The 16,980-nt window shown below is 38.3% G+C and overlaps 1 protein-coding gene across 1 annotated transcript in view; it reads left to right on the top strand.

Moving 5' to 3' along the window:
• LOC107551120 (forkhead box protein J3-like) overlaps window positions 1-16,980 on the top strand; it is a 142,308-nt gene that overhangs the window by 90,328 nt on the left and 35,000 nt on the right. Inside the window, exon 3 of the mRNA XM_016232614.1 lies at window positions 13,442-13,516. Within this exon, the coding sequence (XP_016088100.1) occupies window positions 13,442-13,516 (75 nt within the window). The remainder of the gene's footprint in view (window positions 1-13,441; window positions 13,517-16,980) is intronic.

Genomic DNA, 16,980 nt, shown 5'->3' with positions numbered 1-16,980 from the left:
AGAACAAGAGCTTGAACAAGGAGTTGTGTTGCATGTTCTGAAAGAAAGGGCCTGATCTTCCTAATGTTGTATAAAGCAAATCTGCAGGACCGGGCAGTTTTAGCAATGTGGTCTGAGAAATTCAGCTTATCATCAATCACAACTCCAAGGTTTCTAGCTGTTTTTGAAGGAGTTATGGTTGATGAGCCTAACTGGATGGTGAAATTTTGATAAAGTGATGGGTTTGTTGAAACCACAAGCAGTTCTGTCTTAGCCAGGTTGAGTTGAAGGTGATGGTCCGTCATCCAACAAGAAATGTCTGTTAGACATGCTGAGATGCGAGCAGCTATCGTCGGATCATCAGGATGGAATGAGAGGTAGAGTTTAGTGTCATCAGCATAGCAGTGATATTAAAAGACATGTTTCTGAATGACAGAACCTAGTGATGCCATGTAGACAGAGAAGAGAAGTGGTCCAAGTACTGAGGCCTGAGGCACCCCAGTAGCTAGATGTTGCGACTTGGACACCTCACTTCTCCAAGATACCTTGAAGGACCTATCTGAGAGGTAAGACTCAAACCACTGGCGTGCGGTTCCTGAGATGCCATTTTGACAGGAGAATCTGGTGGTTCACCGTATCAAAAGCAGCAGACAGATCCAGCAAAATAAGTATAGAAGATTTGGAAGCCGCTCTTGCCAGTCTTAGGGCTTCAACAACTGAAAGCAAGGCAGTCTCGGTCGAATGTCCACTTCTAAAGCCAGATTGGTTGCTGTCCAGGAGGTTGTTCTGTGTGAGAAAGGCTGAGACTTGGTTGAACACAACTCGTTCAAGTGTTTTTGCAATGAAAGGTAGAAGGGAAACCGGTCTGTAGTTCTCTAAAAGAGTTGGGTTAAGAGTGGGTCATACTCCCGTCATGCTCCCGGAACTGCTTAGTTTACAACAGTGAGCGCAAGCTAGATTCAAGTGATTATTACGTTTTGAATATGGATATTTTTTTTACAAAAACGCATCGATTCGGAGCCATGTGTGAGACTTTTTTTTATGGAAGGGCGCTTTTTATTTCACGTCTTTTGGACTGAAGGAATGCAACACCCGTTGAGTGCCATGAAACAGCTTGAAAGATCAAAGACAGTTTTTAATATAACTCCGACTGGATTCGTCTGAAAGAAGAAAGTCATATACAGACAAGGGGCAGACAGTGTCTAAACAAGATGTAAGAGTGGAGCAGAAAGTATCAGTAGCACTGTTAACATCAAGAGATGATAACTGTTCAGGAGAAGGAAGCAAAGATGAAACCATAGCAGATAGCCGGGAGGGTGAGAGAGAGTGTAGGTTACTTCGAAAAGTGACATGTGTAGGGATATGTGTTGTGTCAGGAACCATGTTAAGGTTAAGAGTGAGGAGGAAGTGATCCGAGGTGTGCAGTGGAGTAACGAGCACATGATCAGTGGAGCAGTGCAGTGTGTAAATAAGGTCCAGTTGGTTGCCTGATTTGTGAGTAGCCGTAGTTAATACTCGCTTGAGATCAAAAGAAGCAAGCAGAGTGTGGAAGTCTGCAGCCTGAGGTTTATCTAGGTGGATGTTGAAGTCTCCAAGCATAACTAGGGGAGTACCATCCTCAGGAAAGTTTGAGAGCAGCACATCTAATTCTTCCACGAAGTTACCTAGTGGTCCTGGGGGTTGATAAACAACTGTAAAATGGATTTTAAGAGGGTGGGTAATAGTGGCTGATTGTGATTCAAAGGAGCTGTTCATACTGGGAGATGGTAAAGGATTACATTTCCAGTCATTAGAGATAAGCAGACCAGTACCTCCATCTCTTCCAGTCAGACGGGGGGAGTGGGAAAAAGAGAAATTATTTGAGTGCTGCAGGTGTAGCATTGTCCTCTGGTTTGATCCACGTCTCTGTCAGGGCCATGAGGTTTAGTCTTGAATGACTTGTAATAGAAGTAATAAAATCTGTTTTGTTTACAGCAGACTGGCAATTCCAGAGACTAATAGAAAAAGAAAGTAGTGTATTAGTAGACATAGGCAAAGTGCGCAGGTTGATAGGATTGCACTGCCTACATTGTGTGATGCATGTTTTGCGAGTGGTAGTGATAGTAGGGATCTGGAAACACATAGTAAGAATTGGTTATAAAAACTGAAAACAGAAGGGGAACAAGTAGTAGAAAAGAGAATGATTCAGAAGCGATACTTGTGTGTCTTGCCGGTGTCCCTGCTCGGTGGAGTCGAACGGTAGAGTCAATGGTCTTTACACTCTTCAGTCTTCACACGAGGAGAGCTTCCAACCATTCTGTTTTTGCTTAAAATTTCGAAATTATACAATTTAATTTAGATTAAATCTGCTCATGTTCCATGTATGCAGCATCTTTGTTTGGATCATGATTAAAATGCAGTGGTTGCCTCTAATTTTAAATGGAAAGAGCACAGACAAAGCCTTAGTTTGTTTATATGAAGAGATTTATTTTATTTGTGTTACTTATTTATTTGATTTGGGGCTTGTTTTAAAATTTAATTTAGTTTGGTTATTTACATTATATTTAAATTTTGTCATTTAGCAGACACTTTTATCCAAAGCGACTTACAAATGAGGACAATAGAAGCAATCAAAACCAACAAAAAAGCAATAATATGCAAGTGCTATATTAGTATATTATTATAGTGTTATATTTCAATTTCACAAAGAAATGTGCAGCATTTTGTCCAAGCAATAATAAATTGACATGCACATTTAATTTATAATTTGTCTTAAATCTCATTTTGTAAAAAATAAAAAAATCGTGAATCGAATCGTGAGTTGAGTGAATCGTTACATCCCTACTGCCGCGGTATACTAAGCTTTATATATTCGTCTAACAAAACTCAAATTTAATTCAGCTGGACACACTTTCCTGTTTATCACAACAAATGGCCAAGCAAAGCGCACGACACTGACAAGGTACGCGATACAGTACGAGACCAAACGCGATTTCAGCACGTCTCCACACAGTAAACAAAACAAGCGTTTCCGACAACTGCACTAAACACTGAGACAAGAAATAAATACACTTACAAGCTGCTTTAAACTTCTGCTGAGTGACTGCTTCTCACAAAGAGTATTTCTTTACACTGTTTTGCTGATGCTTGAACACACTTTCCTGTTTATCACAACAAATGGCCAAGCAAAGCGCATGACACTGACAAGGTACGTGATACAGTACGAGACCAAACGCGATTATTATTATACATTTATTATTGTTTATTATTGTTATTGAAAACATGTGAGATACTAAAAATAGCATTTATTTGAAGTCTCTCAAATCTCTGAGTATTTGTTAAAATTTTGGGTCAATTTAGAGCATGGGAACATATTCCTACCTGTACATACAAAAACTGTCTATTGTAATATACAGGCACACACAATTGTCAATTTATGTATTTTTATTCCTTATTTACTTGTTCTATTTTTATTTTTATTATCCGTGTTTTTTGTTCTGTCACTGTCATTCTGTTACACTGTGGAAGCTTCTGTCACGAAAACAAATTCCTCGTATGTGTAAACATACCTGGCAATAAAGCTCATTCTGATTCTGATCCTGATTCTGATATTCAACGACTGTGCTTCTGTAAAATTAGTAGTTGCTACTGTAGCAAGCCATTGGGTAATGGGTCCAGAGCAGGACAAAAGCATTAGCTTATCTCAGACCAGTGGGACAAAGATTGCACTTGAAAAGTGATCAACTGGATATGATGCTTTTGCACATAGTACTGATTGACTTGCCTTTTGCCATAACACATTTGATAGGGACAGGAAGGCCTTAAATTTGCCAGGCCCCGGGGCTTTAATCTCTCTGAAATTCTTTTTCATTTCTAATCTGCTGAAGCAATAATATAATTATATTGTATTATATTATATTGTTTTTAGGTGATTTTAGTGACCATTTACCTTAGTCAACATGTAAAAAAAAAAATAATAATTTCCTTTGGATTATTAAAGCATGTACCTGGTCTTAAATAAATACATTTTTGACAGTCCCTCACTTCCAACCACCTGGCTTCGTTCTGGTGTGTAACGCCCATTTTTCATGATCCAATCTATTCACCCATGGTTTATTTCTCATTGAATATCTGGTTTGTATAATGAAGGGAATGCATTACATAATGGGTGGTTAACTGTGTGTCGTTTCATGTGCAAGTGTCTAGCTTTAGTTGATGTAGAAGGACATGTTTCTTTGTTTTGTCTACCAATCACTACAGGGCACAGAAGAATTGATTTAAGCTAATCCTCTGAATATCTTCTCTGTAAACCAGAGCAAGGCAGAATTCAGTGGAATTTGTCTGTCTTCAAGGTTGTTAGAAAATTACAAAAAACTTTTTTGTTAAGCCCTTAACACTGAAGTATGAACATGCCTTGCTAAAAGTGCAGCTTTACCGGACATTGATTAAAATCTCCAGACAAGTGCCTCTTTATGAATTTTTTGCCCCATTAGTCAGAATTACACCAGTGAATTTCTTCCTAAAACATTTAAAATAGATCCTTATTAAATGTCTGCTGTTTTAAATTGGACTCTCTGCTGTTAATCTAAGGTAAGTACTGCAGCCTTGAACACATGCAGAAAACGATACAGAAGGTTTTGAAATCTCCAGAGAGAGGTCAGGTCGTATGAAATGGCTTGGGTCTTAAAAGCTCTCTTTGCTTTAAAAGCACCTTGGGTGACAAAGCCAGCCTAACTCAGGAAGAAAATCTGAATGAATAGGTATCTCTTGTCTCTTTTTGAACCCTGATCACAGTTGGAGACTGAGTTTTGTATTTCTATTGAAAACTTTTCACAGTTTAGTTTGCAAAGCCTTGTGAAGTGTTTGTGACACAGCCACAGCTACACTCTTATGTAGAGGAGGAAGTCCATTTGGAAGACTTTCATTGCCACTTTCACCTCTTTTTAAATAAGAGGATCATGCAGTCAGACTCTCAAGATGGTTAAAGAGGTTATTAAGGCTATTTATTTATTTCATCAGCACTCCTGTCTCTTTAAAAAAAAAAACAGACTTCCACCTGATATTTGACATAGTCAAAGGCTTCGTCCTCAAGGTTTCCTCAAATTCTTTACTAATTTGGTCAAGATGAAAAAAAATATTCCAGAAAAGAGTCAGTGCCATCATGCATGCATTGTCTGGTCTAGTATCTGTTCAGGGCTCACTTACCACGGTACTCATGTGTTATTAGTCTTATAAATTACCATACTTTACATGAAAGATGGGTTTAATTTAAACTCTGAATTAGTCAGTTCCCCAAGGTGTTATATTATTTGTACAGCATCTGCAAATTTTAATTATCGCAATACTTCACAGAGTACACCGCACGCGGCATTACACCATGCCAGTATTGACCGTGCCGCTTCTTAACGCATTCTCTTTGCAAGCTATTCAGATCTCGGTGTAATGGGGCTCTTTACGTTTATTGTGGTTTTCACCTTGGCATTCATTTTTGCTGCAGCTAGCAAAGTCTTCATGTTTTATTAAAACGACGTATAAGCAAGTAAAGATCAGAGAACGAATGGGCTTTAAAAACATTGCATGCCAACACACTGCTACTGGATGCCAAGAGAAAAGAGATCAAATACCTTTGAAGTCCTTGAAAAATGAAGTTGAAAAATCATTAAACTAGTCATCCACTGCTGCTCAATTGTGGGCTGTTTTTCTTGAAGCTGAAGAAATGGCGTTTTGCTCAGCTTTGTTGTGTTTTCTCAAGTGATAAATGAAGAATAACTTAATTAGTTTGTTTGTTTTTTATAAAACAGATATATAGGGAACATACTGTGGTATCACTGCACTCAGAGGCCCAAGGTTCTTTATTGGCATAGACCGCAAAGGACCGTTAAATTTTAAGAGTGTACGTCTGTATTAATATTAGTCTCTGGTGATCGGATCACAAGTGGTCAGCGCTAAATGTAATATAATAAAGTAATTGTGAATTGCATTAATGCTAGCAATTTGGGGGACTTGCAATTTAAAATGCGTATTTATATAAACGCATAAATATTGGCAATAATTTACAATTAGGTTCAACAGGTTATTGCACAAGTTATCTTGAACTAACAATTAATCTTTTTACAGTAATTATTGGTTTATAATTAGTGTTAATTTTGAAAACGTATAAATGTTAAATATGTATTAAAGATGTAAAATTAACATTAACCACAATTAATAAATGCTACCTAATGCATTAAGCAAAGGTGATGAATGGAATCTTATTATAAATTTTTACTTTGCAATGACGTAAAATTGGAAATATTTCAATGGAAAACATTTCTCGCATGATTTAATAAAAATCTATTCGTAATGTGTTGTAAATACGTCAAAAGCAAAATTACATTCAGAAGAAGGCAGAAAACCATGTGACGTTGCATTTGTATTGTAAATAGTAATTTGTTCAGAAGTGCTGAAACTTTTTTTAATACATATTAAAATACTTTAAAAGAAAACAAGTGTCAATTCAAACTATACAGTTACATGTACAAGACTTGCGTAACTTATTTGTATGCCAATCAGTATTGTGCTTAATATTTATTGTACTTGGTGTCTTTTTGTGCCAGGGTCACCTGAAACTGATGTTAATACCAGGTGTGAGCAGTGCCAGAGTTCAGGTACAGCTCCAGTACGATGCCTTCCTGTTAGTCATTTAACAAGAGACCCTCACATCTTAGCGCCTTATCAGCTCCAGCCTCTCTCACACTCAGTCATGCTGTCCTCATTGCTGTGGCCAAGGGTGAGGGATTCTCCATGCTCTTAAGTGGATTAAAACTGCACTGCATCCAGTTCCAGGCAGCAGTCATATGGCTTGTCTGTCAAAGGTGGGGGATATTTTCACAGGTTTAGTCTGCGAGCTGGATGGTGCGTTCCACCCCGGGTCCAGTTAAGAGCACCGTTTGTGCCTCCTCTCACCACATACATGAACAAACCAGCTCCAGCATCTTCCCACACCCACTACAAACACAGTCTGCCAATGTGCTACATTCCCTAATGTGTGTAGAGATATTGCAAGCTTAAGAAATGCCTGCATACGTCTCTGTGTTTGCAAAAGGCTTGTCAGGAACTGCAGTGGGTGAGGAAACTTGAGCACGGTTTTCGGAAAAACCCATATGTCAAAGATATTGAATGCTTTGGAGAGAGGAAACATAAAATACTGTATGGGATTTGTGGGAATGTGTACAGTGGACAGAACCTGCTGCTGTTCTTAAAGGTCCCCTGAAGTGGCTTAAAATGTGCAGCGTTATTATATGTGGTGATGTAATTTCAACTGAAACAGAAAGACGGGGCGGGACATATCGAGCAGCTCTGCCCCCTTTTTTAAATAGCCAATAGCATTTCATTTATATCAGATCGGGCTAGAGCTATTGATCTCGGTAAAGCCGCATTTGACAGCTTATGACAGCCACAGTCTAATAGATTACCCCTTTAGATTCAATATCAAACTGTTACTAAAGCACCACAGTGATTATAATGATGCTGAGCATGTGTAGTTTTAAAATTGTGTCATTTATGTTGGTGCATAATCTCTTCTACTTGTCTCTTCTACTTGTCCGTGCTGTTTGTCTTAACTGTTTATCCTCCTAAACTTATCCATATCACAATAAAGTAATAGCATTCTGTGTAGAATTCAAATATGTTCGATATGTTTTGTGGTCTGCGCTGATTCGCAAATATGATCCGCTCCGTGCTATCGTGTCTCTAGACCGGAGCAGACTGTGTGCACGCTGCGGTTCACATTACACAACGCAAAACCAGACGACTTTTGCCCCAATCGAAAGCATATTTACACCGTCTGAATCATTCCATATCCCCTTTATAGTGCAGTATGTGCCATTCACCATACAGAAAATACTAATCCTGTGAACAAGTGACCGAATTCAGCCGCAGCTTCAAAGTCTATTTATAGTGTAGAGGGTGGAACACTTTGGATTCTACAGAGCATCTGATTCGATGTTTGATTAGAAGCTCAAGTGCAGGGGGATGTCATCAAAATTGTTGATCCATATTGGCGGAAGTGAGAGACTGTAAATTCTGAATGCTTTTATCTTCTAAATATGAATTTTGTCTTTGCTTTGGAGCACACTAACTTATAGATAACCTTAAGGCTAACATATTCATACTAAAAGCCCAAAAACGTCCATTTTGATTTCATAGGGACTTTAAACAGGCATCTTTTGTAATGATGTTTGTTCCAACCAGACATTGGTGGGTGCAGCTACTCTGCCAACAAGGCGGGCTGTTTGCAGACAATAATGTTATTTAATGTAAGTCAGTTAATATTAACTTCTTGTTTTTGAATTGCATAAACGTAGTATTACGTTTGCAATTGTGCTAATATTCGGAAAACGGCACTCTTCCTCGATTGATATTGCTTAACTATAACATACGTTATAAATATAGAAAAACAATAAATCATACAGACAAACCTCACTTGCACTGCTTGAGAAAATGTCAGTGTGGTGTGACAACAGTGTTTTAGAAGATTGAGAACAACTTACTTTAAGATGCCTTTTCAAGGTTAGATTTTCCTTTGAAGCCAAGAGAAGTTTTGTTGCAAGAAACAAAATTGTATTGCACTGTAATGTTTCGTCCTTTTTCACATTTATAGGTAAAGTAGTCTTTGTATTTCCATGACAAAAATGCATTACACGCTTGGCTTTCTGATTTTCACCTGCATTTTTGCATTTTTGTTAGTCATGACTATTGTCTGCACCCTGGTTGTAACAGGCTGCACGTCGTGTTTTTTTGTTATTTTTTATTATAAAGAGTCAGAGAAACACCAGTTTGCCTCACTGGTCAAAAATGTTCAAACATTTTACATTAATATTAAAATAAATTACATTTAATTTCAAAGTAATCACTTTGGTAATCCAAGGCTGCGTTTACACGGGCACAAAAGTCAGATATATTGCTCACATCTGACACAGATCCGAATTTGTTGCACACGTGTAAACACAAAAATCCAAACGAGATCTGCAGCATTCAGGACAAAGCAACATTTCAATCCCTCCCCCGTGATTTTATAAATACAACAGCTTTGCTACTAAAAGCTACACTATATTTCTCAGCAATGAGATGACGACTTGGCAGCTTTTGTAATTAAACCAGCAAGCTTCACTATTAGGCTACTCGATCGCGCATTCCCTCTCTTTCTCGTTGATTTGTTTGAATTCGTTCAAATAAATAAAGTCTTACAGCACTACTTTATTTCACTTCATAATTCTACATCTAATGAGCTATAGATAAAATAACAAATGAAAATTACCATTATTTTCCCGTCTTTATCCATTCAATCAGATTTTATGCTGCAAAACATCCATGACAGCTGTTGTCCATGCTGGCAAAAAATAATAGCCACTCAATGTGAATTATATTTATTATTTTAATAGTACGGACATTCAAAAACTGAGGGTCTACCATGTGCATAGTAAAGCGATCAAATCATTTTGGGCGAGAATTAATGTAAACAGAGATATCAGATACCAGTCGTGTCTAAAGTGAATGTAAAGAGACGGGTCAAAAGATCGGGTCTGTGTATTAAGACTTGCAGTGTAAACGCAGCCAAAAATACTTAACGGATGTAACTGTACTTTGATTACCACCCATTTGAAATGTAACTAAAACAAACATGTATTTTGTTACTCCCTAACCCTATATATATATATATCTCTGCTCTGCCATCTAGAGACCCTTTACATTGAGACCTTCCGACGTTACAATGTGTTTTATCCTCCAATCAAGTCATCATCAGTTTCCTGGCCAATCCCCCCCATAATTTAAAGTTTCCCTCTGTGTCTCGGTATGTAGAGAGAGGATGTCAGGCTGGATTTGTGAGCACTGATGGGATGGTTCTGTTGTAACCTGGGCTCCCTGGGCTGAGCAGGCGGGGAACTGTGGTACATCCTTGATGAAGAACTCTACTGCGACACAGCCTGTCCCTTTGACTCATGCTGAGCGCTTGATACTCGGGACGAGGAGGTCAGCCTGACCCACTTTCCCCCGCCTGCCCTTCTGTCATGTTGGGAGAGGTGGGCGAGAGGCCAGGGGTGAGTGGGCGGATAGGTGCACTGACTGTCAGCGAGTGCGTTTACGCGAGGGGTTAGGAGAGAGCACTCCTGCTGTGGAATGCAGGTACATCTCAGCCCACCAAGACAGTAATGGACAGGCACTCCCACAGAGCTCAGTGTCTGACCCTCTTATTGTAGCTCCTCATCCTCGATGACTCCTACAGCTCTCTTCATCCTCCTCTTCATCATTTCACTGCACTGCGGTGCTTCTGAGCTCCATCTGTAATATATGCAATCAAGAATAAAACATTCAGCAGTGTTAGCTGCACATCATTTTATGTGATGTGGAATATTTTTACACTCTAAGTCATTTGTTATGTTCAGGAGTGACCTGCTGACCTTTAGTTTTACATGTGCATGTAAAGATGCTGTCAGACAGGACATGTTTGTTAACATGTAGTGATATATAAGACAGACACTGGTTTCATAACTCATCAAAATTGAAACAAATTTTCCAGGTTGAATGCAGGGTCAAAAAAGAAAAATTGGTGTGTTTCATCTGTAGTTGAGAAGCAGGCACAGACAAGCAGGCCTCTCTGCTGAATTTAGACAGGTTACGTGTCCTACCTTAAGTGTGCAAAGATGTGAGGGATATAGCACTTCATGTCAGTCATGAATAATCATGTCTTCAACATGAAATGGCATTTGTGACCCATTTGACTTCCTTATTGTGACGTGTTTCTAAATGGAATATGTGATTCATGGAGGGGGAAAAAAGATTATTTGTATCCATTCAAAACTGATTATATTGTGAAAGGTGAACTTCTGTTGTTGTTTTATACTTTAAACTGATTAGATTTTTATCAAGTTTTTTTGTCTATTTCGTTAATAGCAATAGCAAATAAAATTAATAGTAAGTTCAAATATTTTATCGCAGCAGTTAAATGCCATATTTAAATAGTAATTTACTATTGTTATTTGTAGTAGTAAATTTGTATGATATCATTCAATATTATAAACATATGCTTGTCATAAATCATTTTTTAAATATAAAATATGGAATGCAAATATTTATAATTTAAATATTTGTAATAAAATGTGTTTTATATATTAATGTTATTAAATTATTTAAATATGTTTATGTATTAATGTATCATTGTATGACAGAATGCATATATTTATTACTGAAATATTTATATTAAAATATCTATTATATATGTGATATAATCATATATGTGATATAAATGTCTTGCTGAAATAAAAGAAACACATTTTGCTTGGTTTATTTTATAGCAAAACCCTATTGGTCATGTATGACGTGCTGCTAATGTTCGTAACGTATTGGATTTGGTAGCTTTCACTATACAGGATCCATCTGATAAACTCAGAGTGGGCTTTTACACACAAGCTCTCACATGACTTCTTTTGGTCATTCCTTTTCTCTCTCTCTCTCTCTCTCTCTCTCTCTCTCTCTCTCTCTCACACTCTCTCACACACACACACACACACACACACTCAAACTCAGTGTGTCTGAATGGCAGCTGGCCCTGCGGCTCTCTTGGTTAGTTCCCCTGATAGAGAGTTGGAGACAGACTGGACTGGTGCAGTAGTGCTTATTAGCCATGTCTGTCTGCAGGAGCCCTGCTGAGCCAGCCTTGAACCCTCCGGCCCCCAGCAGAGAAAGAGGGAGAGACAGAGAAGAGAGGGGGAGAGGGAGGTTAAAGCAGTGGAGGACAAAAGTGAGAGCGTGACAGCCAGGGAAAGAGACCTGCCTGTCTGACCTGCATGTCCACTTAAGCTAGTTGCCACCTAACCCGATAGAAGGTAGTCACAGAATCATTACTTTGAAGAAGAAAGTGATCAGTTTCTTTCATTCAGTGATCTTGGAAGCCTGTACAGATCGCAAAAGCATGTCCATCTGATGCATATTTAAACTAATTAAGAAATCGAAAGGTCTTGCTCCATCTGCCCTTTCCGACTTCAAGTACTCTTCTGTTTTATCTGTCAAGTACTCGAGCATTCAAAATGACCAAAGTGCACATTGCTATTACAGAGCAGGCTTACGTAGTTGACATTGTTTATTTTTTTCCAGGGAGAGACCGTGACGTTGTCTGCCTGACTAACCTCAGATATTGCAGTGTGTAGAGGTGCTGAGGCTGCTAAAGTTGAACTGTGCTACAAGATTAGGGTCTGTGGACAGATGTGTCGAGCCCATCAGGTTCAGCGACGGGTTATAAACTGCCCTGAACCGCCTTTGCTTCGTTTTTTTTGCGTGCATCTCATGAACTATCAGGTTCAGCTGTCCTGTAGAGCTCACCTTTATTGCTGCTAATGGTTTCGGTACTGCTGATGCAGTCGGAGTCTCCCTTACCTTGACGTGTCGTTCCCTTTAGTCCACTGTTAAACATCTAACACACACCTGCAATCAACCCTGATCATCCCAGTGGAAACGGCCTGTTATTGCCCTCATTAGATGTTATACGATAGTTCTTTCACAAAAATTCATCACATATTAACATAGATTGTGTGTTTGCTTAGCATTTTCATCTAATCTCCTCTCTCGTGAGTGTTTCTCTCACGGTAGGCTCGTTCCACACCAGACCAGCTCATGCAAAGATCCCAAAGCTTTTAAATCACAGCCATCTGTCAATACAATTTGGTCAAATGATTTCAAAACCTGTGCAATTTTAGTGTCTTAAGCCAAGTGGCTGGCTGAGCTCCAGCTGGAACGCGCTGAGCATTAAGGCATGATGTGCGTTCAAGCCGCCTCCTGCTAATTCATCCCTCACATGCTGAAAAATTACCTTTTGCTCATTAAAGAATTGTGGAAGTTTTAAAAAAATTATTTGCATAATTTATTTCCCACTGAGGAACAGGATGATTAATTAATTACTATGCTATTAAACTGGATCTCTCCTTTTCTTTTTTTTTAATTAACCTCAGGACATCCTTTGTGTATGGGACTTTTTTTGTCACATCAGTTTTAGTGCATTCGGACATGTGTGGGAATCTCAAAAAGTTAAGTAAAAATCTCTGTGAAGTTAAAAATAGTTGAGTCAGGGGTTTTTATTATTGAGTTTAGGAGTCTCAATATTCTGCAGTCGTCCTAATCGTCCCGCATTTTTGTATTTTTATTTTATTTTTTTTTTAGGCTGTCGTCTGCAGCAAGATGAATCTCTTTAATATATTTCTCTGGCCCGGTTGCTTTGCATAGTGCAGAAAAGATGACGCAGGCTTTGGGTTATAATACCCCAGTGTTTTATTCATATTCTCTTATTTGCAGGGACCCTACATGCTCGCGAATGCTACGCCGCCATCTGACAGCGCGCTATAGGCTGCATGTAAATGAGGGTTTTAGGTACTATTGTAGTGTAATATCATGCTGGAGTCTCATTAACCTATAAACAACCTAAACACTTCTCTGTCTCCCTTTTCTCCTACAGAACTCAATACGGCACAATCTCTCATTGAACAAGTGTTTTCTCAAAGTGCCTCGCTCCAAAGATGACCCGGGAAAGGTAAGCGTTCTCTTTTTCCTCCATATGTAGTGCTGTTTTATTCAGAAATGCAGGTTTTGTACATTCGTTAAATACAAAATGCTGCTTCCAGAGCAGATTCGGACGTTAAAAAATGCATATGAATCCTTGTGAAAATAGATGAGAGCAAGCACTCGCAGTAACGTTTTAAAAGCACTCTCCGGAGCTCTCTCGGGGAGAGGAGAAAGCACTTCAGCCCGGCACTTACTGCACGAGAGGGGGGAAGACCACCACCTGCTTCCCCTCAGTCGGCATACTGCTAGCCTGGCCCGCCGGAGCTAAAACAACCCGAACTGATTCACGTGTAGCCAGAGTGCAAGTGATATAGATCACAAAATAAGCGTGCTCTTCTGATAACATGCAATCTTCAATACATTATCGATGGACCCATCGGTTAACCTGTTTTTTTTTTCTCCATATAGTACCGCCGCCACGAAACGCACACTCATTTCTCTGTATCCTCAGCCATCTTGTGCGAGCGCATTCACGCACATACGCTCACAGTGCGACATAAAAAGAAGAGCCGAGGCATGCAGGGGATGGGGACTGAATGCTAATTTCATGTTTTGCTGTAATCCTCTGATATTGACACTCCTGGGATGTGCTCCACTAAATACAAAATAATCTATTGCTGGATGGATTCTATTCCGAATGCATGGCCAACATGCTTGCATCCCTAATGTTCAATTTGGAATTTGCCTCCTTCCACACAGCCCTCCCGCCTGGAAGGAGAACTTCAAAGCTGCGCGGGGCTCTCTTGATATGTTCCATCAATATTGTAATACGGCAGGAATATGGACCCTGCTGTTTGTTCGAGATAGTAACTGAGGCGTGTTTCTCAGAGATGACAAAAACGATTGTTCACTTCACCATTGTGATCCGCAGAAGCTGCTGAGAGTGAGGAAGGCCGAACGTTTGCCCTTGAGTAGACTTCTGGTCAGAAAGATCTAGCCTGCTTTGAGACTCTCTTACTGATTATTTCCACTAGAATTCCGATTTTTAAGTTGGTTATCATTAAACCATTGCAAAACAGCACATATGTATATTTATATATTTGTATTTTTGAAAGACGTCTTTTATGCTCACAAAGGCTGCATTAATTTGATCAACAGTAATCTTGTGAAATATTACAATTTAAATATATTAAAGCAGACATTATTCCAGACATCGTCACATGATCCTTGAATATATCTTTACTATCATCTTTACTGATTATCAATTTAATGCAAATCCAACCCTAAACTTTGAACAATAGTATATAATATATTTATATTGTTCTCGTTTATAAGTTGCTTACAAAATTAAATGTTATAAATTTACTTTACTACTTCATTTTGAAAAATAGTCATTTTTAGGTGAACTATCCTTTAATACTTGATTTGGGATGGACATTGTAAAGGGAGATATGTTAATGTTATTTAGCTTATTGCTTTAATGGCTGTTAATTTTGGGGTTCAGCCGAATTTATAATCTAAAGAAGTTACCCAGTACAATCTTATTGTATTGCCCTATATTTCAGATTCATGTAAACTCTTTTCATGGATTTCTTTAAACGTTGCTTTCTCTCTTGGGATTGTGTTGCAGCCTACAGATACTCCCCTCCCAAGGGTTTTCAGTTTTTCACGATTTTTCAGCTAATTAAAAGGAAAGCTACTCAGCCTCCCCTTCCACAGTGAAAGTGTCTTGCAGTAGTTTTAATTTAAATGACATTTGCTAAGTGTAACAGACTGCTAGCATTCTCAGTCACCTTCAGCTGTCCTTCATCGTCACTGCATCAATTACAGGAACATGATCATTTAAATTGAAATAAAGAACACAAGGGTGTTTAATACAGTGAGATTGTCCTGCATGTTATGAACTCTGCTGGTCTAATGCTGGAATATAATGCATAAATGGCAATGCAGGGTGAAGATCATGTTACTCTATTTGTTAAACTATTTGTTGGAGAGTAGCTGTACGTACTTATCTAGTCTGTTTATTGTGTGGGAGCACTCACTACCTGTAGTATTTAACATTGTTAGGCTACTCATGCTACATTAGAATTTATAAAGAAACTTTTGACCCTTTCACATGTGCGCACCTCTCAACTCAAGTGCTATGCGCTTTGTTCATTTGCATAGAATAGATAATGTGTACAATAGGGCTGTCAAAATGGCTGAAAAACTAAATTCAAATTTTGTACTTAAATATTATCAAAATTCGAATTGTATTCGAATTTAAAATGCATAGTTTCAGTTAGGGTGAAGAAAAGCTTTTGGCTTCTCTCCTGAGGCCACAAGAGGGTGCGTCACTATCTGCGGGGGAAAAAAGTGCATAATGTTTGAAATAATGCTTATAAACCAATTATAATTAAGTTGCTTAAACGACTATAAACAAAATGTATGTATGCATTGTTTAATACAAAGGGCGGAAAGCCAATCACACAGAGTACATTTTTCCATTTAAAAACGTGAGACGCAGTGGGATGGGGAAAACCCCGCCATTAAGTCTCGATATAGGTTTTTTTCAAAGTTAAACTTGCATTCATTTTACATGGCTTTCTAAACAGGCAGCTCTTTTGTGCGAGACGCGAGTGCAACAGTAATAGATGTCTGTCTAGAAAATGCATGAAATATGCGTTCTGTGTGAACGGCTTGGTTTCGGCTTTGATGTAAACAAGATCTTCTCCACATTGATGTTCTCTTTTTCCGCTATATTTTTAATGAACAACGCAACATCACCACATCTAGTGGCTTCAACTGGATAGGCTAACAAAAACATTAATCTGTGTATTATGTTTAGATATAAAGGCCTTTTCAAACTGAGCACAGCAGTGGATCCCAGATAAAAATTTTAAAAAGACATTCAATCTGTTGTACAAAAAGACAAGATAAACTGAACAGTATGCCAGCTATACAATAATCTATTCTGAAACTGCTGCTTTGACATTTTAAAATTGTACAAAAAACAAAAAAAAACAGCATTTTGGTTCAATACTGAGATTTATATTCTCTTTTGTGTGATTTCTAAAGACTGACCACAAAACCATGATCAAGAGAGCACCCTCATAGGCCATGTCTTAAACGAGTGTTTTTTCTAGTCTCTATCACTCATATATTAGACTCTTTGTTTTTGTTCTCTTGCTTATCTGATTTCTTTATTTCTTTCAAACCTTCTTTTTGATTTTTATATTTCTTTCACTTACTTACCTTTATTCTTTTTTGTCCTTCCTTTCTGACTTCTTTCCTCTTTGTGTTGTTTCCTTTACTCTTCCTTCATCTAAATTGTCAGACTCCTTGTTACCTAATTTCTATTTTCTTTCTTCACATTATTTTTCTTACTCTTATTTAAAAAGGGTTCACCCAAAAATGAAAATTGTGTCATTAATTACTCTCTCATGTCGTTCCAAACCAGTAAGACCTTCATTCATCTTCGGAACACAAATGAAGATATTTTTGATGAAATCT

The sequence above is a fragment of the Sinocyclocheilus grahami genome, unplaced genomic scaffold, assembly GCF_001515645.1.
Source record: "Sinocyclocheilus grahami isolate Dianchi unplaced genomic scaffold, SAMN03320097.WGS_v1.1 scaffold415.1, whole genome shotgun sequence".
Taxonomy (NCBI): Eukaryota; Metazoa; Chordata; class Actinopteri; order Cypriniformes; family Cyprinidae; genus Sinocyclocheilus; species Sinocyclocheilus grahami.
This window is presented reverse-complemented; position numbering and strand designations above follow the sequence as displayed.